The sequence below is a fragment of the Eupeodes corollae genome, chromosome 1, assembly GCF_945859685.1.
Source record: "Eupeodes corollae chromosome 1, idEupCoro1.1, whole genome shotgun sequence".
In the NCBI taxonomy this organism is placed as follows: Eukaryota; Metazoa; Arthropoda; class Insecta; order Diptera; family Syrphidae; genus Eupeodes; species Eupeodes corollae.
This window is the reverse complement of record NC_079147.1, coordinates 129,311,630-129,337,794: the sequence shown is the minus strand read 5'-3', so window position 1 is coordinate 129,337,794 and position 26,165 is coordinate 129,311,630. Positions and strand designations below refer to the sequence as shown.

At 31.1% G+C, this 26,165-nt stretch overlaps 1 protein-coding gene across 6 annotated transcripts in view; it reads left to right on the top strand.

The window, feature by feature from the left end:
- LOC129953659 (A disintegrin and metalloproteinase with thrombospondin motifs 9) overlaps positions 1-26,165 on the top strand; it is a 161,069-nt gene that overhangs the window by 70,057 nt on the left and 64,847 nt on the right. For all 6 annotated transcript variants that reach the window (XM_056066985.1, XM_056066984.1, XM_056066987.1 and 3 more), the window contains exons 11-15: positions 13,444-13,596; positions 13,656-13,800; positions 13,861-14,287; positions 14,343-14,522; positions 14,572-14,694. In XM_056066985.1, coding sequence (XP_055922960.1) covers positions 13,444-13,596; positions 13,656-13,800; positions 13,861-14,287; positions 14,343-14,522; positions 14,572-14,694 — 1,028 coding nt within the window. The remainder of the gene's footprint in view (positions 1-13,443; positions 13,597-13,655; positions 13,801-13,860; positions 14,288-14,342; positions 14,523-14,571; positions 14,695-26,165) is intronic.

The following is a 26,165-nucleotide window of genomic DNA, read 5'->3' as shown; positions in this document are numbered from 1 at the left end:
GCTTCTCCGATTGCATCTTGGCAATGTTGCCACTGGTGTTCGATACATTGTGTTGGCGGCAGAGAACTTCGAGAGAGGTTACTTGTAACTCGGTCGGAAAAGGATTTGGCGATCTCTGGCGATTATAGCCGTTCGACGTTGTACCTTCTCCCAGCATCTCCCTGTTTTGCTTGGGTCTAGAAATCCGAAGTGCTACCTTGGCTACAACGAGGTAGAAAGTTTGTACACCCATAATGCTGGAATTGTGTCTGCCGTCGATCGCAATATGGCCAATCTGGTTGTGGAAAACATGACGTTTCGCCTCGCAGCAAAATCTATGAGCTTGAATCCATTGTCGGAAGTGTTGTCGTGCAGGCTGTTCTTCCCGATTATTCCACCAAAGATGTCTTCCCTTCCTAGCTTGGCATTAAAATCGCCCGGGACTATTTTAATATCGTAGCTTTGATTTTTGTGTTTGATCTTTAATATTTTTCATAGATTGACATCTGTAAATCAGCTATATAAGTGGTTTTTAAGATTTTCTCCAAGAAAAAATGGATCAGAATAAGAACTTAAAATGTTTTGAAAGTAAATTTAATAAAGTTTATTAACCCATTTGAGCGTGTTAATTATTTTAACGCTCGAGAATTCCGCAAAAAATTGGTGAAATATTCCCGAAAACGTTAAACAATGAAAGAACGTGCATATTTAATATAATATGCCGAAGTGCGTACAAAAAAATTGTTGGAAACATTTCAAAATTAAATTTGTGCACTATGATTATTATTTTGGTTGAAACAATGACCAAAAGATTGACTTCGATGCGATTGTCATAGCAAATAAGCAATTATTGAAACAAAACTTCCAACTAATAGACAAAGTTGAAAAAAGTATTAGCTGTTGGAATGTCGGATTCATAAAATTGAGAAAAAAAAAAACGCTTAAGAGAATCTTATGATACCTGTTGATAGACAAGATGTACCTAACGAGAAGTTGGTGAAAAGCGCGTGTGCATCATTAACTAATGCGTGCACATCAGAATACAAGCTACAAATTCTTGAAGTACCATCTAGAAACCAGAAACAAACAAAATTGTCTCATCAAACATTATGAAAGCTAACGAGTAGACGTACCTATATTTTATCTGGCAATTTTTAAATCTCTATAACTATCAATTAAAAGGTCATAAACGACTGTGATTAAACTTAAAAATTTCTTTAAGAATAAAATAACAATCTTGCCTTTAATTCATACTGTGTTATCGTTACGAAGCAAAGTAAAACTTAAATTAAATAAAGTTCTCTCATTACTGCCGTTAATAATCAGCTTACCTGCGCTTAAGAGGTAAGCTCTTCACATAACCACTACCAAATTAAACACAAAAAAGCATCAATACACTCTCAAGAAACCCGCAGGTTGCATGCGATTCTTTTCTCTTCGAAATAAATTCACCTGATGACAACTAAATCTCTATTTCAACTCGCTCAATTAATCAAAAGTTACAGCAATAATGGTTTAATGTTTTTATGCATATTCTTTTCACAGGAAACAGCAACCGACAACTGTGTTTTCTTGATAAAATAATTAGGTGGCTCAATAGTCCGTTGAGGACTAGGGCCTAGTGACTTACAACTCTCAACCATTCCTTGTTCTCAAGGATTTAGGAAACCTACAGTTTTAAGCCGAATCTGAACTGCTAATTTGAGAAAGCACTTTTTATGATAAGAACTACTCTTGGAGAATTTATCAATTCCTCACAAGAGGGAACTTGTGAAAAAAAAACATTAGTTGGCACAGGCAGGGATTGAACCCAAGACCTCTGGCATGACAGTTCAACGCACCTTTTTTCATTTTTATTAATTCATTCTTAAAACTATCAGAAAACTTGACAAAAATTCTTGTGCCATGACATCCCGATTGTTTTTTATTATTTTATTCATATGAATCTTTAAAAAATAAGAATGTGTTTTTATCTCTTTTCATTTATCTTCCTTCCTTTTTTTAAATTTTTTCGTCTCTAAAGATAATGTTATTGTTTTAAAAATCATTATAAAGTTAAAAAGGTACATAACATTACATTACATACTACTGAGCACATGAATGTACAGAGTAGAGACACAACACCTTGAGCGACTAAGACTATATAAGGTGATTACAACACAAGACATTAATACAAGCCAGAAGGACAGAGGAGAAAAAACTCTTTTCAATGTCGAATAAATCTTTCGCCTTTTTGAAAAAAAGTATCTTGTGAATTCGACTCTGTAGATGATTTAATTGTTTAAATTCCGAAACTTTAAAGTTTTACCATGCTTTTTAAATTGCAACAATTGGCAGGGAGTTTTCCAAATTTTAAACGATTTCTAAGAAATCTATAATGGTGATAGTGTTATGATTATTGGTGACAAAAGAATCGAAAAGAGAAAACAACAAATTATTATAAATTATTATTTATTAAGTATTGGAGTTTGATAACTCTTCTGGCTTATTGATAATCAAAGGTACTAGTACTAGTATAAGACTGGAGAATTCATCTTTATGGTACAGCAAGGTTCTTCGGTGTTTGACTACTAAGTGACTTTAATATTTTTTATCATATACCAATGTCGATAAAACTAGGCTCATCATCTTCCATCCGCGAGAACATTAGGAAATTATAACGGCCACTAAAACTGCTATGAAAAGAAATTAAAGCTACTGATTATCGCCACGATACTAATCGAGAACTTCGAATCAGAAAGGATCCGGATTTAAAAGATATTGAAGGAGTAACTAAAAGGGCGTATGCTCTTCATTATTAACCTCATCATGCAAAAAAATAAACATTGAGAGCGTTTTGGAAACATAATAACAAATGTTTTAAAACACTTTACATCGAAACAAACAAACAATACAAACTTACTTTCCAAAGGCAAAATGCATTGTTATTTTGAAGAAAGAGCCTAACGCATTCCAGAGACTTAAAGGAATTCTATCTTCCAATATGTTGAGCTCACTTTCAAAAACTTTTGAACCCAACAAACTATACACCATTGTTTCATGATGCGATGCCTTTTTTGAGAACAATACCCCGGATGCTGATATTTTTGAATCTAGCCGAATCAGTGTAAGGAAGCGATTATATTTCCAATTCGTAAAAAGGAGATATTTCTGATCCAGGAAACTACCGTGAATTATATTTTGTACATACTTTTTATAAAATTTTATAACAAAATCATAGCTGTTATTCTTAATACGAAAACATATTGATGACAAGTATTATAGATACATTTTTGTAGCAGAAAAATAAAGTGCATGTCTTTTTTGTCGATTTCGAGGCTGCATTCTATGGAATCGTTAGAAAAGCCTTGTTTTACGGAAAAGAATGGAAGTGTGATAGGGAGCTTGTATGATGGGAATACAGCGATGGTGTGGATGTGATTAGTTTAAGAACAACAATGGGTTTTAAAAGGGATCCTCTTGAGTTCTCATTTATTTTCTTTGTTTATTAAAGACCTAATTGATGAGTTATCGGGAAGAACAGAGATTTTTAAAACCCTTTTACTTGCAGACGATTCTGTTCTATTAGCTTATTCTCTGAAAACGCTCCAACGAGTACATTATTATTGAAACATGGCAATCACCAATTTTCATCAAAGCACATGGGCTGCACAAGCAATTATCTTTTAAGAATTTTTAAAATAGGGTATGACAGATTAGCTAAAGTGATTGCGATTCAATTGAATTTTTCAAATCAATTCAATTCAAAAGATATTATATTCGGTATTCATAATGAGGAGAAAACTTCTACGATTAAACATAACGCATCGTGAAGATCTGTCGATTAATTGTTAAAGTGTAATAAGTCAGTATGAAGCATTTCAAATTAAAAAGAATCTTTTTTTTCAGGAACCAGATACATGACGTTGATATTTTATAAAAGCGCGTTTTTGACTACGAATGAGATAAAATTAATCTCTACCTATGGCTTAAAGAATTTAAATACAAGATTAGTTAAGTGTTATTTATTTTTTTGCTTTTTCATTTAAAAATTATCATCGTTTTATATGTGTTCAAAATATAAAACTACCTTGTTTAAAGATTGTCAATGGGGCAAACACTAATGCCGCACTAATGATTTATTTCTTAGCTTAACTTCAGAACAATATTGCAAATTTAAATTATGAAATAAAAATTAATTTAACTTGAACTTGGCTGCTGCTGAGCAACAAAAAATGTATAGACGAAAGGTAAACAAACAGAGATGGTAACATGCATAAACCAAATCTGCAAAAAAAAAAAACAAAACCAAATATGACGTCTATTATGTTACCTATGAATTTTTATTTATTTATTTATTTCATCAATTGATCGAAGATCTGCTGATTACAAAATTACTACAAAATAATAAAACTAATAAGATATACATACATACATCTACATTGTACATATTAACAAGGAATTTTAGATTAAATTTAATTAAATACTTAGTCCATTACATATTTCAAGACTTTTCTCCTAAAACAATCTTTATTGATACAAAGGGCAATTTCATTATAAACCATATTAAATAGATGCAGATACCATATTAAACAGGGTCAACAGAAAAGATGGAAAGAACAGGCCGACCGCGGAAAAAACTTGATAATTTGAGGGAAGTTAGAAAAAATCCCAAAAAAATGCTCCTTACCTGGCAGTAGATGTGGAAAACACTACCATTAAACATTTTAGCATAGACAAACCATATAAAGACCGGAAACAAATCTGTCATTCTGGTTTGCCTACAAGCTGAAACGTCTACTTACACGCACCCTTAGGTCTAACATCAATTCACCGCTGCTAACATCAATTCACAACCCTCTAAAGTCAATTCACCACGAAAATAAGGAATAGTGCTGAGAAATTCTTTAGGGGTGGCACCTAGTGGCTACGGCGACATTAGCTATTGCATTTTTTGGGAAGAGTACGATAGCTCAGGCGACAAAGTTTGATGACGGATTTGTATAGAACTGTTAAAAACAAGTATTTTTTACTACGGGAGCGGGTCTGTTTCCCCCCATTTAGGAGGTAGGGACATTTTAAAAAAATATGTAAGTTAAATGGAAACAAAATAATGGTAATACTTACAACTAAGTTTTATAAATTTTTCAAAGCCAACACTTTTGTCTATTAGCTTTTTTTGAAATCAAGTCAAAACTATACAAATTAGAATAGTTCCTTGAGATATTACATTTTTAAATAAATATTTATTAATCGAAACATCTCAGATGCCAACTTAAGACTAAAATCCTTGAAGTAGGAACTTTGCGTTCACACTTTTTAGTAAAAAACAAAACAACTTAAAAAAGCACCTCCGAGTGAGTTCCAATGTTCGTATTTTCCTATCGAAAATGTTTAAAAATGCAAACATTGGAACTCATTCGGTCGTGTCCTTGGTACAATAATGTACCTACAGGAATGGTTTATACCTTCCTGGAATCCTTGAAGTGTGAGTAGGAACTTTGCGTTCACACTTTTTAGTAAAAAACAAAACAACTTAAAAAAGCACCTCCGAGTGAGTTCCAATGTTCGTATTTTCCTATCGAAAATGTTTAAAAATGCAAACATTGGAACTCATTCGGTCGTGTCCTTGGTACAATAATGTACCTACAGGAATGGTTTATACCTTCCTGGAATCCTTGAAGTGTGAGTAAGAACAATGCATTCACACTTTTTTGTAAAAATCTAAAAAACTTTTAAGAACATGACCAAGTGAGTTCCAATGTTCGTATTTTGCGACATTTTAGTAACAAAACAATTCGTCGTAGAAGTCAAATTCTCACCACAGCTATTTTAATAAAAAAAAACATCTGTCAAAACAAGTAAATACACCGCATCGAATTGTTGTTGCATTTCAAATTTCAAAATGGACGTCATGACAAATTACAAATACAACAATGTAAACAAATGGGTGTTGGAGGGTAAAACGTACGAAAGATTCCGGTCTTTATATGGTTTGTCTATGCATTTTAGTGTGCAGACTTTTCGTAATGTCGAATCAAAAAAAAGTTTGAATTTTGCCAACAAATATACATATAAAAAATTCCAGTGAGTTTTGGGAATCGGTTATATTTTCGGATGAGTTAAAGTATAACATTTTTGGTAGCGATGGAACACAATACATTTGGAGGAAACCCAATTACGAACTTTAAAGTGTCTACTGTGAAACATGGAGGAGGAAGTGTTTTAGTTTGGGGGTGCATGGCGGCAAATGTCCTAGGACATCTGACCTTTATTGAAGGTCTACTCTATAATGCTCCCAAGTAAGTTAAAACTCCTCCGCAGTCTCCTGACATTAATCCAATTGAGAACTTATGGAATCATTTGAGACAAGCAGTGAGAAAACATAAAATTTCATCTAAATCGGAACTAAAAATATCATAACGGAAGAGTGGAACAAAATATCTAGTGAAATCACAAAAACTCTGGTTTATTCGATGGACCGAAGATTGCAAGCAATAATTGATACCAAAGGATTGCATACAAAGTACTAATATTTTGTTTTACTATCCTAAGTTAAAATTGAAGTCTATTGCTAATAATTTTTTGAGCAGTGGTTGTTTGTTTTTTCTTATTTGTTTGTTTATATTGTAACTTAAATGAATTTAAATGCTCTCATGAATTTCATTCCTATTTACTGGTTACTAGTAAAGGGTGGTTTTTTGAGGTTAGGATTTTCATGCATTAGTATTTGACAGATCACGCGGGATTTCAGACATGGTGTCAAAGAGAAAGATGCTCAGTATGCTTTGACATTTCATCATGAATAGACTTACTAACGAGCAACGCTTGCAAATCATTGAATTTTATTACCAAAATCAGTGTTCGGTTCGAAATGTGTTTATCGACAAATTTTGTTCAGCGATGAGGCTCATTTCTGGTTGAATGGCTACGTAAATAAGCAAAATTGCCGCATTTGGAGTGAAGAGCAACCAGAAACCGTTCAAGAACTGCCCATGCATCCCGAAAAATGCACTGTTTGGTGTGGTTTGTACGCTGGTGGAATCATTGGACCGTATTTTTTTTCAAAGATGCTGTTGGACGCAACGTTACGGTGAATGGCGATCGCTATCGTTCAATGCTAACAAACTTTTTGTTGCCAAAAATGGAAGAACTGAACTTGGTTGAAATGTGGTTTCAACAAGATGGCGCTACATGCCACACAGCTCGCGATTCTATGGCCATTTTGAGGGAAAACTTCGGAGAACAATTCATCTCAAGGAATGGACCGGTAAGTTGGCCACCAAGATCATGCGATTTAACGCCTTTAGACTATTTTTTGTGGGGCTACGTCAAGTCTAAAGTCTACACAAATAAGCCAGCAACTATTCCAGCTTTGGAAGACAACATTTCCGAAGAAATTCGGGCTATTCTGGCCGAAATGCTCGAAAAAGTTACCCCAAAATTGGACTTTCCGAATGGACCACCTAAGACGCAGCCGCGGTCAACATTTAAATGAAATTATCTTTAAAAAGTAAATGTCATGGACCAATCTAACGTTTCAAATAAAGAATCGATGAGATTTTGCAAATTGTATGGGTTTTTTTTTTTTTAAAGTTCTCAAGCTCTTAAAAAATCACCGTTTATAAATTATTTTGTACAAAGTTGTTAAAATTGAATAAAATTGAAAAAAATCATGATTGCCAGTATTTGTGATTGTAGAATTTGCGTCGTCAGTAATATCTCTAATTATTTTACAATAATTTGTGATAAGGTATGAGGCATTCGCTGGGAAGTTTGCACTTTGAATAGGCAATCATGAGCATTCAACTACGATTTGTTCATAATTTGGAAACGGTCTCCTGATTATCCAGCCTTAAACCTTTTCTTTTCTATTCTTGATGACAATTTGACAATGTTCATCTTTGTATTTTAGATTCCTCTTTGGATCCGCAAAATTTTAAAATAGAAGAAGAAAATGAAAAAAATTACCGTTTCTATCTTTCTTTCTATATGTTAGGCATTCTTCGAAAAACTCAAGTTTAGTAATTAAGTGAAAAATGAAAAAAAAATGGTTTTACTTAAATGTACAGAATAAAACTCTTACTAATAAAAAAATTAACATTGGATTTAAAATATACACAAAGCTTAGGAGGAACAAAAAAGTAGGGGCACTTTTAAGGCTTTAAAAATGAAGGCAAAACAAAAATACAGCAAACTCACCACTTTTCCTACTGGAAAGTAACTTTTATTTTAACACATAAAAAGAGAAATTTCCATAATATGCATCACTGAAACATAAACACCGGGAAGAAATGTCAAAACATACTTTTATTATGTGACTTCTGCATGAAAAAGTGAAACATAGAAAATTAGTAAAATATACATTAGTAAGAGATAACTAAAAGTATTATGAATGAAGTTTTGCGTAAAAGTTTTTCTATAATGGCCATTGTTGCTGGTAAATAGAGGTGTTTATATAAAATTAAATTAAATTAAATTAAATTAAATTAAATTAAATTAAATTGGGTGGCGCAACAGTCTGTTGGGAACTAGGGCCTAGTGACTAACAACTCTCAACCATTCCTGTGTGCGAGTACTGTTGTCAGGAATGGAAGGGACTTACAATTTTAGGCCGAATCCGAACGGCTAATTTGAGAAAGCACTTTTTCATGACAAGAATTATTCTTGAAGTAATTGTCAATTCCTCGCAAGAGGCAGTACCCGCGAAAATATTTTTTTTTAAATTATGGTGGTACAGGACCCCTTGCATGAAAGTCCAATGCACTAACCATCATGCCACAGGTACTGGAGGTGTTTATATATCATTATCATTATCATTATCATTATCATTATCATTATCATTATCATTATCATTATCATTATCATTATCATTATCATTATCATTATCATTATCATTATCACTATCACTATCACTATCACTATCACTATCACTATCATTATCATTATCATTATCATTATCATTATCATTATCATTATCATTATCATTATCATTATCATTATCATTATCATTATCATTATCATTATCATTATCATTATCATTATCATTATCATTATCATTATCATTATCATTATCATTATCATTATCATTATCATTATCATTATCATTATCATTATCATTATCATTATCATTATCATTATCATTATCATTATCATTATCATTATCATTATCATTATCATTATCATTATCATTATCATTATCATTATCATTATCATTATCATTATCATTATCATTATCATTATCATTATCATTATCATTATCATTATCATTCATTATCATTATCATTATCATTATCATTATCATTATCATTATCATTATCATTATCATTATCATTATCATTATCATTATCATTATCATTATCATTATCATTATCATTATCATTATCATTATCATTATCATTATCATTATCATTATCATTATCATTATCATTATCTCATTATCATTATCATTATCATTATCATTATCATTATCATTATCATTATCATTATCATTATCATTATCATTATCATTATCATTATCATTATCATTATCATTATCATTATCATTATCATTATCATTATCATTATCATTATCATTATCATTATCATTATCATTATCATTATCATTATCATTATCATTATCATTATCATTATCATTATCATTATCATTATCATTATCATTATCATTATCATTATCATTATCATTATCATTATCATTATCATTATCATTATCATTATCATTATCATTATCATTATCATTATCATTATCATTATCATTATCATTATCATTATCATTATCATTATCATTATCATTATCATTATCATTATCATTATCATTATCATTATCATTATCATTATCATTATCATTATCATTATCATTATCATTATCATTATCATTATCATTATCATTATCATTATCATTATCATTATCATTATCATTATCATTATCATTATCATTATCATTATCATTATCATTATCATTATCATTATCATTATCATTATCATTATCATTATCATTATCATTATCATTATCATTATCATTATCATTATCATTATCATTATCATTATCATTATCATTATCATTATCATTATCATTATCATTATCATTATCATTATCATTATCATTATCATTATCATTATCATTATCATTATCATTATCATTATCATTATCATTATCATTATCATTATCATTATCATTATCATTATCATTATCATTATCATTATCATTATCATTATCATTATCATTATCATTATCATTATCATTATCATTATCATTATCATTATCATTATCATTATCATTATCATTATCATTATCATTATCATTATCATTATCATTATCATTATCATTATCATTATCATTATCATTATCATTATCATTATCATTATCATTATCATTATCATTATCATTATCATTATCATTATCATTATCATTATCATTATCATTATCATTATCATTATCATTATCATTATCATTATCATTATCATTATCATTATCATTATCATTATCATTATCATTATCATTATCATTATCATTATCATTATCATTATCATTATCATTATCATTATCATTATCATTATCATTATCATTATCATTATCATTATCATTATCATTATCATTATCATTATCATTATCATTATCATTATCATTATCATTATCATTATCATTATCATTATCATTATCATTATCATTATCATTATCATTATCATTATCATTATCATTATCATTATCATTATCATTATCATTATCATTATCATTATCATTATCATTATCATTATCATTATCATTATCATTATCATTATCATTATCATTATCATTATCATTATCATTATCATTATCATTATCATTATCATTATCATTATCATTATCATTATCATTATCATTATCATTATCATTATCATTATCATTATCATTATCATTATCATTATCATTATCATTATCATTATCATTATCATTATCATTATCATTATCATTATCATTATCATTATCATTATCATTATCATTATCATTATCATTATCATTATCATTATCATTATCATTATCATTATCATTATCATTATCATTATCATTATCATTATCATTATCATTATCATTATCATTATCATTATCATTATCATTATCATTATCATTATCATTATCATTATCATTATCATTATCATTATCATTATCATTATCATTATCATTATCATTATCATTATCATTATCATTATCATTATCATTATCATTATCATTATCATTATCATTATCATTATCATTATCATTATCATTATCATTATCATTATCATTATCATTATCATTATCATTATCATTATCATTATCATTATCATTATCATTATCATTATCATTATCATTATCATTATCATTATCATTATCATTATCATTATCATTATCATTATCATTATCATTATCATTATCATTATCATTATCATTATCATTATCATTATCATTATCATTATCATTATCATTATCATTATCATTATCATTATCATTATCATTATCATTATCATTATCATTATCATTATCATTATCATTATCATTATCATTATCATTATCATTATCATTATCATTATCATTATCATTATCATTATCATTATCATTATCATTATCATTATCATTATCATTATCATTATCATTATCATTATCATTATCATTATCATTATCATTATCATTATCATTATCATTATCATTATCATTATCATTATCATTATCATTATCATTATCATTATCATTATCATTATCATTATCATTATCATTATCATTATCATTATCATTATCATTATCATTATCATTATCATTATCATTATCATTATCATTATCATTATCATTATCATTATCATTATCATTATCATTATCATTATCATTATCATTATCATTATCATTATCATTATCATTATCATTATCATTATCATTATCATTATCATTATCATTATCATTATCATTATCATTATCATTATCATTATCATTATCATTATCATTATCATTATCATTATCATTATCATTATCATTATCATTATCATTATCATTATCATTATCATTATCATTATCATTATCATTATCATTATCATTATCATTATCATTATCATTATCATTATCATTATCATTATCATTATCATTATCATTATCATTATCATTATCATTATCATTATCATTATCATTATCATTATCATTATCATTATCATTATCATTATCATTATCATTATCATTATCATTATCATTATCATTATCATTATCATTATCATTATCATTATCATTATCATTATCATTATCATTATCATTATCATTATCATTATCATTATCATTATCATTATCATTATCATTATCATTATCATTATCATTATCATTATCATTATCATTATCATTATCATTATCATTATCATTATCATTATCATTATCATTATCATTATCATTATCATTATCATTATCATTATCATTATCATTATCATTATCATTATCATTATCATTATCATTATCATTATCATTATCATTATCATTATCATTATCATTATCATTATCATTATCATTATCATTATCATTATCATTATCATTATCATTATCATTATCATTATCATTATCATTATCATTATCATTATCATTATCATTATCATTATCATTATCATTATCATTATCATTATCATTATCATTATCATTATCATTATCATTATCATTATCATTATCATTATCATTATCATTATCATTATCATTATCATTATCATTATCATTATCATTATCATTATCATTATCATTATCATTATCATTATCATTATCATTATCATTATCATTATCATTATCATTATCATTATCATTATCATTATCATTATCATTATCATTATCATTATCATTATCATTATCATTATCATTATCATTATCATTATCATTATCATTATCATTATCATTATCATTATCATTATCATTATCATTATCATTATCATTATCATTATCATTATCATTATCATTATCATTATCATTATCATTATCATTATCATTATCATTATCATTATCATTATCATTATCATTATCATTATCATTATCATTATCATTATCATTATCATTATCATTATCATTATCATTATCATTATCATTATCATTATCATTATCATTATCATTATCATTATCATTATCATTATCATTATCATTATCATTATCATTATCATTATCATTATCATTATCATTATCATTATCATTATCATTATCATTATCATTATCATTATCATTATCATTATCATTATCATTATCATTATCATTATCATTATCATTATCATTATCATTATCATTATCATTATCATTATCATTATCATTATCATTGAATGAAGTAAGTACTTCATACTAATACAGAACAATTTCTGTATTTCTAAAAGTATACTCAAAAGAAAGCTATGGATTCTTGGTGCAATTCAGGGTAAATAATAAAGCATCATATTTTATAAATCTTGATTTTTAAAATAACTATTAAGTGAAAACATGTGAATTATAAAAATTTGACCTTGAATTCAAATTTATTGAAATTTTAGACTTAACATGCCACACGATGATGATAGTAGATGTCTTGATTTCAAACGATATGGTAAGAGCACCCTTCATATCATGTCAAGTACAATGGGAGATGACATTCATCCATGGTCATGGTCAGATTGTTCAAGGCATTATGTATCTGAGTTCCTCGAGTGAGTAAGGGTTCTTTGATATATTGTTTACATGGTTTAAGATGAAATTTATTCAAAAGAAAGGAAGACACTACTTGTTTGGAAGATACACCACAAATAAATGTTCCGAAATTTGGTCAATACCTGCCCGGTGAACAATATACACTTGATGAACAGTGTAGACTCATACACGGCAACTTTTCAAAATATTGTTCTGTTGAAGACGTAAGTTAATTTTACTTAACTAGTTTTCTACTGAAACTTTAACAATTTTAAATTTTAAAGGATTGTCGGAAACTGTGGTGCAAAGAAGAACAACTATCTAGTTGCAGATCAAGCAATTTACCATGGGCCGATGGAACACCATGTGGAAATAATGCCAGTTGGTGTCAACAAGGGAAGTGTATGTCTCGCGAAGAAATTAATCGAAAAGCTGTTAATGGAGGGTGGGGTTCTTGGAGTACATTTACACCATGCAGTATGACTTGTGGTGGAGGTGTGCAGGAATCTCAAAGAGAATGTAATAACCCCTTTCCAAAAAACGGAGGGAAATATTGCGGAGGTAGTAGAAAGAAATTTAGATCCTGTAACACGCAGAATTGTCCTCCAGGCTCACTTGATGCAAGAGAACAGCAATGCTACGATATGAATGGAAATAATTTCGGTCTGAAGGGTATTGATTCCTCAGTTCGGTGGATACCAAAATATGGGCGTGAGATATAAAACAAAAACAAAAAATAATCTTATAGTTCTAATTTTTGTTGCAGTAATTGCCAAAGACAAATGTAAATTGTATTGTCGCTGGGATAATACTACTGCGTATTTTCAACTCAGTGAAAAAGTGAAAGATGGAACAACTTGTTCCTTTGATAGCTTTGATAAGTGCGTAAATGGAATATGCCGACCAGCAGGATGCGATAATGAATTGAACTCTGTTGCAACATTAGGTTTAACAAATGCTTTTTTTTTTAAATTTTTCCTAATTTCAAATTGTAGATAAATGCGGTGTTTGTGAAGGAAGAAACAATACATGTGAAGAATATTCAGGTCATTTTTACAAATCGGATCTATCAGAAAAAAATAATTCAATGTATTATTATGTGACTACAATTCCCAAAGGTGAGTAAGAAAAAAGTGAAGAAATTAAATTGCCATAAACCAGTTAATAATAACTATTGTGAGAAGAGCATTAATAATGGTCAAATTTTTTCTTTCATAAAAAAAAGCTTAATAGCCCAGTTGAGTGGGACATAATGACCAAATGTGTTGAAAATCCCAAATGCAAATGTTTTAATTTATGATCAAGGGTTCTTAATTTTTGTGAAGAAACGTCATATGGATACAACAATTTCTGTAGGGTTCATATCAGAAATATTTTGTTTAACTTTCATATCATTCAATTTTAAATAGACATCGAAAATATTTGAGATAAAATCCCTGTAGTTTGACTGCAGTTCATTCCTAAAAAAAGAGCCGTTTCAATTTTTGATTTCCTTTCTATTGACATTCTTTTAAATTGTTCCCAAGTTAGTAGTTTGTTGATGTAAACATTAAATCTGATGGCTTTTTATACAATTTCACTTATAATAAAGATAACTGTGTACTCCAGAAATGATTGACTAATATGCTAACAGTTTTAGCAATCTTTCATTGAAAATGTCGTAAAAATAGATGAAGGGGAAAAAGTGAAATCAAAACAATAATTCCAGAGGTAACCATCTTTTTAATTTGATGAATCAGCGTTGAAATTGGCGTTGACTTTATGGCTACTTTCTGGATCTTTTGTTGCACGATACCAGGTTAACAATAACAAACAAAGAGGGTAATCACCCTCGACACTGTTTACAGCTATTAGAGCACGTCAGTGATCACTGCGTACTGGCTGCTATAATAAAAATTCCTAACGAGTTGGAGTGATACGTGGCAATGCACTCTTAAAATTACATGCAAATCTGGCCTCGATTCACCAATGACTTGACACAGCTCCACAAAACAACAGAAACCTGACAAACATTGAACAAAATTTAAAACACATGAACAAAACTATAAAACGAACAATGAAACCTTTCGTTTTATTGTTTTGCCCGATTGTTGACGCCAACAATTCTCTGCAAGACTCCCTTACGAGCGTGCCTTAGAGGACGGAGTGCCTTTTACTAAGGACGTAGGTAACGGATCAATACTGGCAAAAGCATTCCTCTACAATAGCAGCTTCAAAGTTATGGAAATGTATCTGGATTGAAAAAGCTGTGACATGCTGAAGTACGCTCTGTTGACTTGAGCAATCGCCCACCTATTTGTTCTTCCGCTACTATTGACCTAAAGTATTGGAAGGATTGTACTACTTCAAACTCATGCAGCGCTACCTTGATTGCTCGCAGTCGACGTCACTATGCAATTTGTCTTTCCTTTAGGCATTAACTTCAAAATGAGCGCCACAATGGCCATCTGATAGTCGTGGTTTCATGCGGTTCAATAACAATTTTAAAATGCCATCATCAAGGAGTAAAGGGGGCCAAATTCATGTTTATAACGAAGGTCAAGCTCTAATTCATCTTCAACTCAAAAACAAAAAGTCAGCAGGTGTCGATTTGCCCATAGAGGCATTTGACATTAATACCACATGCTGTGCTTCATTCTCTCCCGAAAAAAGGGAAAGGACAACCTCCAACCTGCCAAATCTTGGGTCGATAAGTCTTCTGCCAAACAGGAGTAAAGTTTTCAAAAAAATCATCTGGTTAGATCAGTAAATATATTTCGAAAGAGATATGTATAAATGCTTTAACCAGAGCCAGTGGAGCCTTCGGTTTGTCGAAATGGCAGTTTAAAAGCAGTTAGCTTGATCCCAAAGTAAAGGTAATCTACTACATAATCGTTTGTAGCTGTTATGTGTGGTTCAACGCTGCCCTTCCCTTATGTACCGGCTTATATCGAAAACCCGAACCTTCTTCTTGGTTATTTCGTGATACAACCCGTATCACCCGTCTTATTGCAACCAACAATTCAATTTTTTGGGTTTCTATTAGAACGGCGAATATTTTCAAAGTCCACTCTTGAGCGTGTTTTGACCAGTAAACAATTAAATTAGGTACGCATTTAGGTAATTCCATAAATTCATTAAGACAAACATTTATCTTTTGATACCCAATTCCCAATTCATATCCCAATCCAAAGTAAATATAAACCAATACAAATTATGTTAGAATTAATCATTTCCTTTCCCACAGCCTCACAAAAATAAAATACATACATTGTTAATATACACATTGATATTTTACTGAAGTGAACAATAAAGCTCGATGCTAGTGTTGCTAAGCAACTATCGGAAAAGCTGGTCGTAATCAAATGCACATTCAAAATTAAAAATCAAAGTGTTCTTCTTTCATTTTATATGTTTTACTTTAAAAACCGATTATATTAAAACTGATGCAATCGGTAGGATAATCAAATATTGCTTGTGTTTGATTAAATCAAAAATGCAACGACTAGAGCTTGTGTAAAAAGTTCATGAAAGACAAAATCTAATAAATAAAAAATTATTTTTTATTCAATACAGTGCGTGTATAAAAAGAGAAATGCAACTGGTGCGTGCGTAAAAAGATAATTCACTAATCGACTATTTTTTTTTAAAGCAAGTGAGGCTTCTTAATAAAGTCGAGAAAATCATTTTTTTTCAAATATGATATAAACTAAATTAAAGGTACAAAATATCCAATTCAATAAAAAGTTCAATTAAACAATATTAATAAAGTAAAAAAAGAACCATTTGTTGATATACAGAATATAAGACACACTTAAACTCGAAACATTTGAGGTGGTGCATTGTGCTCATAAAAATATCATCATTGATCCAGAGATCTTTTTCAACAAACAGCGATATAATTGAGGAAAAATCATGATGCACAAGCGTGAACAGCAACAAAACATAGGTAACGATATTAATGCTTCACCTAAATTAAGTCTTAATTAAATCCCTTCAAACACATAAACTGCGGACTTTCGACAGTTGCAAAGAAGATTAATCAAGTTTTCTTACTTACGTAGATGACACTATACCTACTTCAGAAAAGTATGACGAACAATCACATAAAATGATGATGAATGTTATCCAGGGCCGGCATGCGTTAAATTTTTAATCTTCAATTGCGGTGATAGATGGATGAAGTCCTTGTTTCACAATCCAACCCAATGGGTAGACTTTGCAATGCGCATTTTTAAACGAGGTATCCCCAAGAGGCCTATTCCGATAATGCTTATATCTAAATCATTTATTTATTTAACAAAAATAATCTATAAAATAAATTTATAAAATTATTTAAAAACTAAGACATCAGGGCAACTTGACCGAAGATGTCATGGAGAGTAAAAGTAAATACAGAATTTAATATAAAGTTTAAAAAACGATAAGCGAAAAGTGCTGCAATAAAAGAAAATTCGACCCTTGCTTAAAACCTTAACAAAATTTCTATACAAACATTTTTTTGTGAGATAAATCATTTGAAGTCAATATTTTTCATTGTTTTCTAAGTACTTGAGACGAAAACATTTTCTATCATTTTTTGTAGGTTTTGTTGTTAAGAAAGTTGTCAGTTGAATTTTTATAAAAAATTAACTAAAAATTTCAAACAATATTTTGTAGAGTAGGATGAAATAGATTCATTTCAAAATCAATTTTTCCTAACGAGATTTTTAGTCGGAAACCAATTTTTACCAGTTTTAGTAGCACGTCTTAAAATTTTTCATTTCTCATAGAAAGAAATACTGAATACAGAATGAAATTATTTTGAAAACAATACCTTCATTTATTCACAAGATATCGAGAATCAAATATCACTTTTAACCAATGTTGAAAACTATTTTTTATAAATTTTAATTTTTATGAAAAATCGGACTGTTGTATGTTTTATAAAAATGTGATGATATCTTTTTTTTCGTAAAATAATCGTCGTGATAACTATCTATCTATGTATATTTTTTTCTATTTGCTTGATTTGTAAAAAAATATGTTATTCAATTTTTTTTGTAAATTATAACAGTTTTGTATCATGTTAGAATATATAATATACAATTTAATTCAAATCGCTATTGTTATTGATTCGTGAAGTATTTTGGGTTAACCAATATTTTCTTTTTTTAATTAATTTAATATTTTGAAAGTCCTTTCTGCATAATAATCTGTGTAACAATATTCGAAGTCGATATCTCTACTGGTTCTTGAGATATGGACGACGAAAAAAGCTTCCCATACATCACACGGACCTACGGACGTTTGGACATACGGACGTACGAACGTAAGCGCCGATAAATGCCAATTTTTTGAATTGGTCACATCGGCAGATTACAATAACATTCGATAAGAAGTTAAAAAAACGATTTTTTTAATATTTGGCAACGTAACGTATTAAATCCGCGGCAATTAAATGAAAATGATCTTGATGTGAGTTTCTTTTGTTTGCTATTTGCCTTGTCTTCGTTGTTGTTAAATTATTTTGAATTACTCGTGATTTGCGATGAGGTTGTCTTCTTTTAAATTGTTTCCATTATTTAAGAGTCGTGTAGTTGGTTTGTGTTTATGGTTGGTTTACAAGCGTCTGCGTTTGATTTCTGCAAAAAGTGGGATGCTAAGTATAAATTGAATGTTTGTGAGATAGAGAGAAAAGACCAAAATGTAGAAGAAACCAATTTCAGCATTACAGCAGACTATAGTGAAGACAAACATTTTGTTGAACCAATTTTTGTTTTAGCTGAAAGTCTGACATTTCCGAAAGTGGATCGCTTGCCTACCGCACAACACATACAAGTTGTTTGAAACGTACTGCAAAAGTGGTGATTCTATTACAGCCACATATTGTTCTTTAGAGGAGGTTATGGTTTACTCAATCATACAACTTCGCAAGCAATAGTCAAAATTGTAAGGAGATTTGAAGAAACTGGATTGGTTAACAACTGAAGTGTAATTTCTCGTCATGGTCGTTTAACTTTCAACTGTCATAAATGCGACTTAAGTTTTAAAGACTTTTTTAGAAATACCCCAGATTTGAAGCTGTTCAATGGCTGTGATAAATATCAATCTATCAAAAAACTTTTTCAAGGCTGGCTGACATATTTATACAATACACCTAATTTTCCAGTCATGTATACGTAGATTGGAATATTTTTGTTTTAAGTTCTTATCGCAAAATGTTAACATTTTATAGGTTATTTTACCATGTACGGTTGTTATTCCCTTGGCCGAATGAATGGCCATGTCAAGTTCAATTGCAGGTATTGTATCTAGAAGGTTATCAGCTTGAAGTGGCAAATTAAGTCATCTATTGAAAAGGTTTGTTCGGAGCAAAGGTATTGTGCGAAGGTGCTGGGCAATACTTTCAGTATCATTGACAAGATTTTGATTATTTATCATAAAGAGGAAGTAAGGGATGTTTTAAAAGTAAAAGTGATTTTGATTTTATTGTGTTCAACAAGGTCTAGGTCGAGTTCTATGTCGATAAATTTTCTCTGGAAAATATAAAAACACTTTTTGTATGCAATGCAATTTTGAGTAAAAGTATCCCTACAAAGCACAACCCAGGATTTGATTTTTTTCATTTCGAAACTTGGCTATTTGTGGTGGTTTTGTTACTGGGATGCATTTAAAAGCAGAGGTTCTTATTATTCAGCTTTAATTTTGGCTGCTTCTTGGTTTATATTAAAAGAGACAGGTGCAGTCAAAGAAAAAGTGCTCTTTGAATCTTGAGTTGATTTTTTTTGCGATAGCTCCTTTCTGTGGTATGGGATTTATTTTTAAAGATTTCCCATTGAAGGATCGGGAAGGTTATATTGGTTACATCAAGAACTGTTAAAGTGTTTCTAGTGTTAAAAAAGGAGTACCAACATTTAGGATTACTAGGTTACACTAGTGTGAAAATTCCTCGAATGTTGTATGTAGGGTTTGTGGCATTGTATCCTCACATCTGTTATAGGGTTTTAAGCCTCCCAAATTAATGTGGTGTTTATTATTAATGAGATTCTTGCCCTTAAGAATTTGGGGTGTTATTGCAGTTTAATATTGTCTATAGATTTTCGTGATAAGTAGTGGCTTTTTGGTTCGAAATGCAATTGTTAGGTGGAACAATTCAGAATTGGAGGTTATGGGGTAAGTTAGGAGTATGTTATTTTCTTACAAGAAACCCCATGCCAGACTTTAAATATTGATACGGATAATAGTAACAAACATTTTGATAATGTGTTTCTTGTAGTGCTATTACGGCGAGGTTGTGTTTTTCAATCATTTATTGGTGTATCGTAAGATATTCAATGTAAGGATTGAAATATCAATTTCCAAAAGTGCCATGATTATATAATTTTTTTGTTTTCAGGAGTTTTTTATCATCATTATTAGCAAATAGAAATTCAATGCCTTAATGGGACAATTGATTGACAAGAACTGATGTGAAGGCAAACATGTGCATCTTTATTATACCATATTTGTTTAAAGCTTAAAATTTCTTCTTTATTTTTAAATTTTGTTGCTATCTTACGTTTTGTACGTTTTTACGTACTTTTACGATTTAAATTTTCTTTTAATGGTTAGATGCACCCTATTTTATTACACTAGTGAGATACTACTCCCAATTTTACTATATAAAGTACCATCTAACTATTATTTTGTCACTATTGAAAGACACATTGTAGCCAACTTCTTTTGTTATTGGTTAAATTGACTCATCTTCCAAAAGTAATTCTTGACATGAAAAGTGCTTTCTCAAATTATCTATTCAAATTCTTCAAAAAAATAATGTAGGTGCCCTCAATCCTTTCAAACATTACTCGCATGGAGAAATGGTTAAAAGTTGAAAGTCATTAATCCATAGTTCTCAACGGACTGCTGCGCCACCTTATTTGTCTTGTTACAGTGGCGTGCTCATTTTTTTCGTGGAATAATATAAAAAATTGCCAACTATTTTTTAGTCTTGTTATTTTAATAAGACTGAGAAAAAGTATGATATCAGAATTGTTTCTTAAAGATATTACACAGAACACAAAATTACGGTAGAGGGCGGTAAGACGGGGTGGCGAGCAGGACGGGTTACCCATCTTATATTGGGAACAGTTTGACCAATCAGGATTGTGTCTGCGCGTGACGCAGCGCCGTCATAATACCGATTTAGTGACACATCGACGCCACCGCCACTGCTTTCGTGTGTTAGCATTTTTCACTTTGATTGCACCGTGATGTTTATATACAGAGCAGCATTTCGAAATATACAGTTGTGCTCATAAAAATAGCAGTGCTCTCCAAATAAAACAAAGAGGCCTTCAATATCAACGTTATAATATATTTCATTAAACTTTTAATAACAAACTAAAATATTATATTTTTAATAACAGAAAATAAGTACTATCGATTTTTTACCGTTAGCTTTGTCACAGTAAAAACCGTTTTTTAAATATATGGCTGTTCATAAAAATAGCAGTGCATGACAAAGTACTGGATCTAATACGTAAGAAGTAAGAAAAACTGTAATAAGTTATATGAAAGCGTACAAATAATGTTAGCTTGCAATTAGAACTTTGCTGCATAACCATTGTTTTTTATGACTGCTTCGTATCTACGTGGCATCGAGTGCTCTAAAACCTGACACCTCTCGACTGGTATTGCGTTCTACGAATCACGCACTGCTTCCCACAATTTTTTCGAATTTTAGGGTTTTGCTTTATGAACTGCGTTCTTACCATCCCCTCACAAATTTGCGATGGGGTTAAGGTCGGGGGATTGAGCGGGCCACTCCATAACGGATAACTTCTTCTGCGCAAACCATGATATTGCATTTTTTGACGTATGCTTTGGGTTATAGTCTTGTTGGTATACCCAAACCAACGGCATTTCCTCTTCAGCATAGGGTAACATAACCTCATCAAGAATTTTCACATAGAGTAGGTTGCATCCCTTATGCCCCTGATAGGATAAAAAGGCCCGACCCCGTAATGTGAAAATCAAGCCCATATCATTATTTTTCATCCACCATGCTTCACTGTTCTTATAGTGTAACGTGGATCGATTGCTGCATTTTTGGGTCTTGTCAATTATTCTCGACGACTCTTGGACCCAAAAAGGACGACTTTGCTTTCATCGCTCCACAGAACATTCGTCAATTTCTCTTTTGTCTAATCTCTATGCGCTTTAACAAACTCCATTCTCTTGGCTCATGCCGTTTCGTCAAGAATGGTACCTTGCGTGGACTTTGGGCTGGTAACTTCGCTTATAAAAGACGTCTTCGTATTGTGACAGCGTTAACAGACACTTGAAGTCCATTTTTTAATTTTTCTAGAGCCTATGGAAGGGTTCTGTTTTGCTAACTGAACAATTTTTCTGGCAGTTCTTTCAGCAGTCATCCTTTTTGGGCCTAGCGTTTTTGGATTATTTTGCCATTTTAAGGCGTTACTGACCATTTGGATGTCTTGAATATTTTGGTAGGTTTTTTCCTCCAAACGCAGTTTACTAATAAGTTTTCGAATTTAGAGTAGTAGAGTATAACTTTAAGCTAAAAGTCTCTTATATGAAAATGAAAGACCATTAGATGCAAGTAACATTATAATTTTTTTTGTAAGAATATCCGTTATTTTAATGATTGGCAATCTGATAAAATGTGACCAGCACTGCTATTTTTATGAACACAACTGTAAATAAAGTTATTTACATGGGTAGAATATTACTCATGCAGGTAAGCACTTGTTTATTTGTGTGCGAAAGAATTGCTTTAATAGGTTAATTTGTTTATTTATTTGGACATGAAAGGGCAAGGCGGGGTATGGGGTACCCCATCTTGCCCGAACTAACTTAGCTGCTATATCAGTAAAAGACTAATTGCAACTACGACGACTGCAACTCCAACATCTAATATCGGATTAGCAGCTGCAGCAGCACCGTTTTTTAAATCCCAGATTTTAGCTCCAACTTACACAGGAGTACAGCCAAATATTGAAAGACAACCAAGCCTGGTTGGTCTAGTTGGTTTCATGGCACTGAAATAAACAAGCCCCAAGTACTCCTCAAAAATCAACATTTACCGTAACCACTCCCCAGCAAATACCGCCCTTTCCAGCAACACGCAAAACTTCTCGAGTTGTTAGAAAACGGGGAAAACCCGCAATTATAACTTCATCGCCATACGAAAATCAATTAGAAAGGCCTATTAGAAAAAAGAAGTTGGCAGAAAAATAAAAGCAAGAAAAAAAGCATTGAGAGAACTAACGAAAACCAAAAAAAGTGGTCAAAAAGAAAACAGAATCTTAATATGTGCTATCAGCAGTGATGGTAGTTGAAAATACACCAAGTTTGTTTTGTAATGGTTGTTATTTGGAGTCGAATGAAGGCTGAGCTGCCTGTTCTGCGTGTGGCAAATGGGCTCACTGTAGCTGTGCTGCTATAGTTTATAGTTTCCTTTCGAATTTTGTCAGCAAAAATAAATTGCATTTTTTTTAAACCCATCTTGCCCCTCAGGGTAATCCATCTTACTCGACAGATAGACATGATGGGGAGATCTGACCTTGTTTACTTTTTGTCAATTTTCTAATTAGAATTCCTAATTAGAATTAGTTATTAAGACACGAAAACGTTAGTTTGATTGAGATTCAAACGTTAAGTAACCTGCCTTACCCCTCTCTCCCCTAAAGCCTAGTTCAAAGAAAAAGAGTTACGGAATTAACTCGGCTTACCTTTTTTTTAATTTCTAATTTCTTTCTTCCTCGTGTGCAGCAGTTATTGAAGCCCTTAAACGTTTGCGTTCGTTAATCCTTGCCAAAAATTCTTCTGTCATGTACTGTGCTGCTGATTGTTCTCATTTTAGGTGGTTCCTGAATTCTGCAATGTACATGAGTGAGTGGATATCACGCCCTTTGAAAGTACAAATACGCTTTATTCACATTTCATCTGTCAAGTCTCAAGGTCGAAGGATTCAAAAGAAGATACCAATTAACATTACTTATGAATGTCTGCACATTGTAATGAGTTTGAACTAATGAGCATGTTATATCGTTCCACATTCGTGTAGTAAGCTAAAGAAAGAATATCTGTACTTAACAATACGTCTAAAACCGGGGTCACGGTTAAACTAATGGGTATTTCTTGAAGTACGGTTGAATTGAATGAATGAGACCTTGCATCGATGGTCAATAGTAGCAAATATATAAGAACGATAACCTTTCAGTTTAAGAGATCATATTTCAATTCTATCAAAAAAATTAAAGTATACTATTGGCGTACCAGCCCAGATGGGGATCATACTCGAGTTTCGGACGAATAAACACCTTATAGCCAGATCAAAAGTGTTCTTGCATCGGAAGAAAACACAAAACAACATTGTTGGCGATGTCAAATACGTGATCACTTCACAAGAAGTTGTTTGTGATGCACACATCTTGAAGTGAAGCTAAGCTGTTCAGTCTCACACTCGATTTTGTATTGTGTATAATACAAGAGATGTTGACCTTTACAGTGTGTAAATCGGAGGAAATCGTTAGCCTTAAAGAACAATTGCCCCCCTGGTACAGGCGCTTAAGGCCAAACAAGAGGTTTGCAGACAAACAAAAATGCATGAGTGGACGCAGAAGAAGATGCAGGCATAAAAACCAAGGCCGCGGTAAGTAAATACGGATACAAGAGTAGGAACAGCAGACAACAACAAACCACACAACATCAGTAGCTGAAACAAAAACAACAGCAGCAGCAACCGAAGACGAACCTGTAAACTGGATAAGTTGACGAGTATCCCCGTCCTCAACTATCAGGCTGGGACACATAACATGATAGACGAGTGTTAGTTCGGAAGGGAAGGTGCATTGATATGACCCTCCTTAAATACGCAATATTTCAAGGCCGAACTTTCGGGATTGTCCAGCGTTTCAGCAACTTAAGCAGGAAAATGTCCAACGGGATGTGTAGAAGATTGCCAACGACGATTGCTCCCACAACAAAACCTTTCAACGGCCAGATTGGCCGAAAACATTCCCAATCAAGAGGAATTTGACAAGTATTGCGATTGACGGATATTTACAAGAAATAAACGAGACAATCCAACAAACAATGAAAAGAACGTTACTGAAATACAAAGAAACTAGACACTACGAACATGTATCGCAACACGACAGTAGATGCATTGTACAGACAAAAAAGTAGACTTTTGACAAAGCTTCAACATTTGCACCGAAGGTTTATTGACCCAAACGATCTGGAGATTAGGACATTCAAGTAGTCTATCAAAAACGTCAATAAATTGATCAGACCTAACTAGAGATTAAACATCAATTAAAAAGATATACAATACAATCTTTAGAAGAAATGATCAGAATGACCTTCCTGGTCTTAATTTTCAGAGGACGACCAAAATCGGTAGGATTTAATTTCCGCAGATTAATAAGATCCTTAGGAGAAATGATCAGAACGACGTACCTTGTCCCAAGCTTTAAAGACCGACAGAAAACGGAGAAGTAGTTCTGATAGCAGTAATAGATCCAGAAGACACCTTTTTGGACGATGACTTCTTTGTTGTCGAAGATTCGCAGTAGAAGTCGGAGGTGGTGGAGGCTGCTTTCCAGCAAACGTACATGGT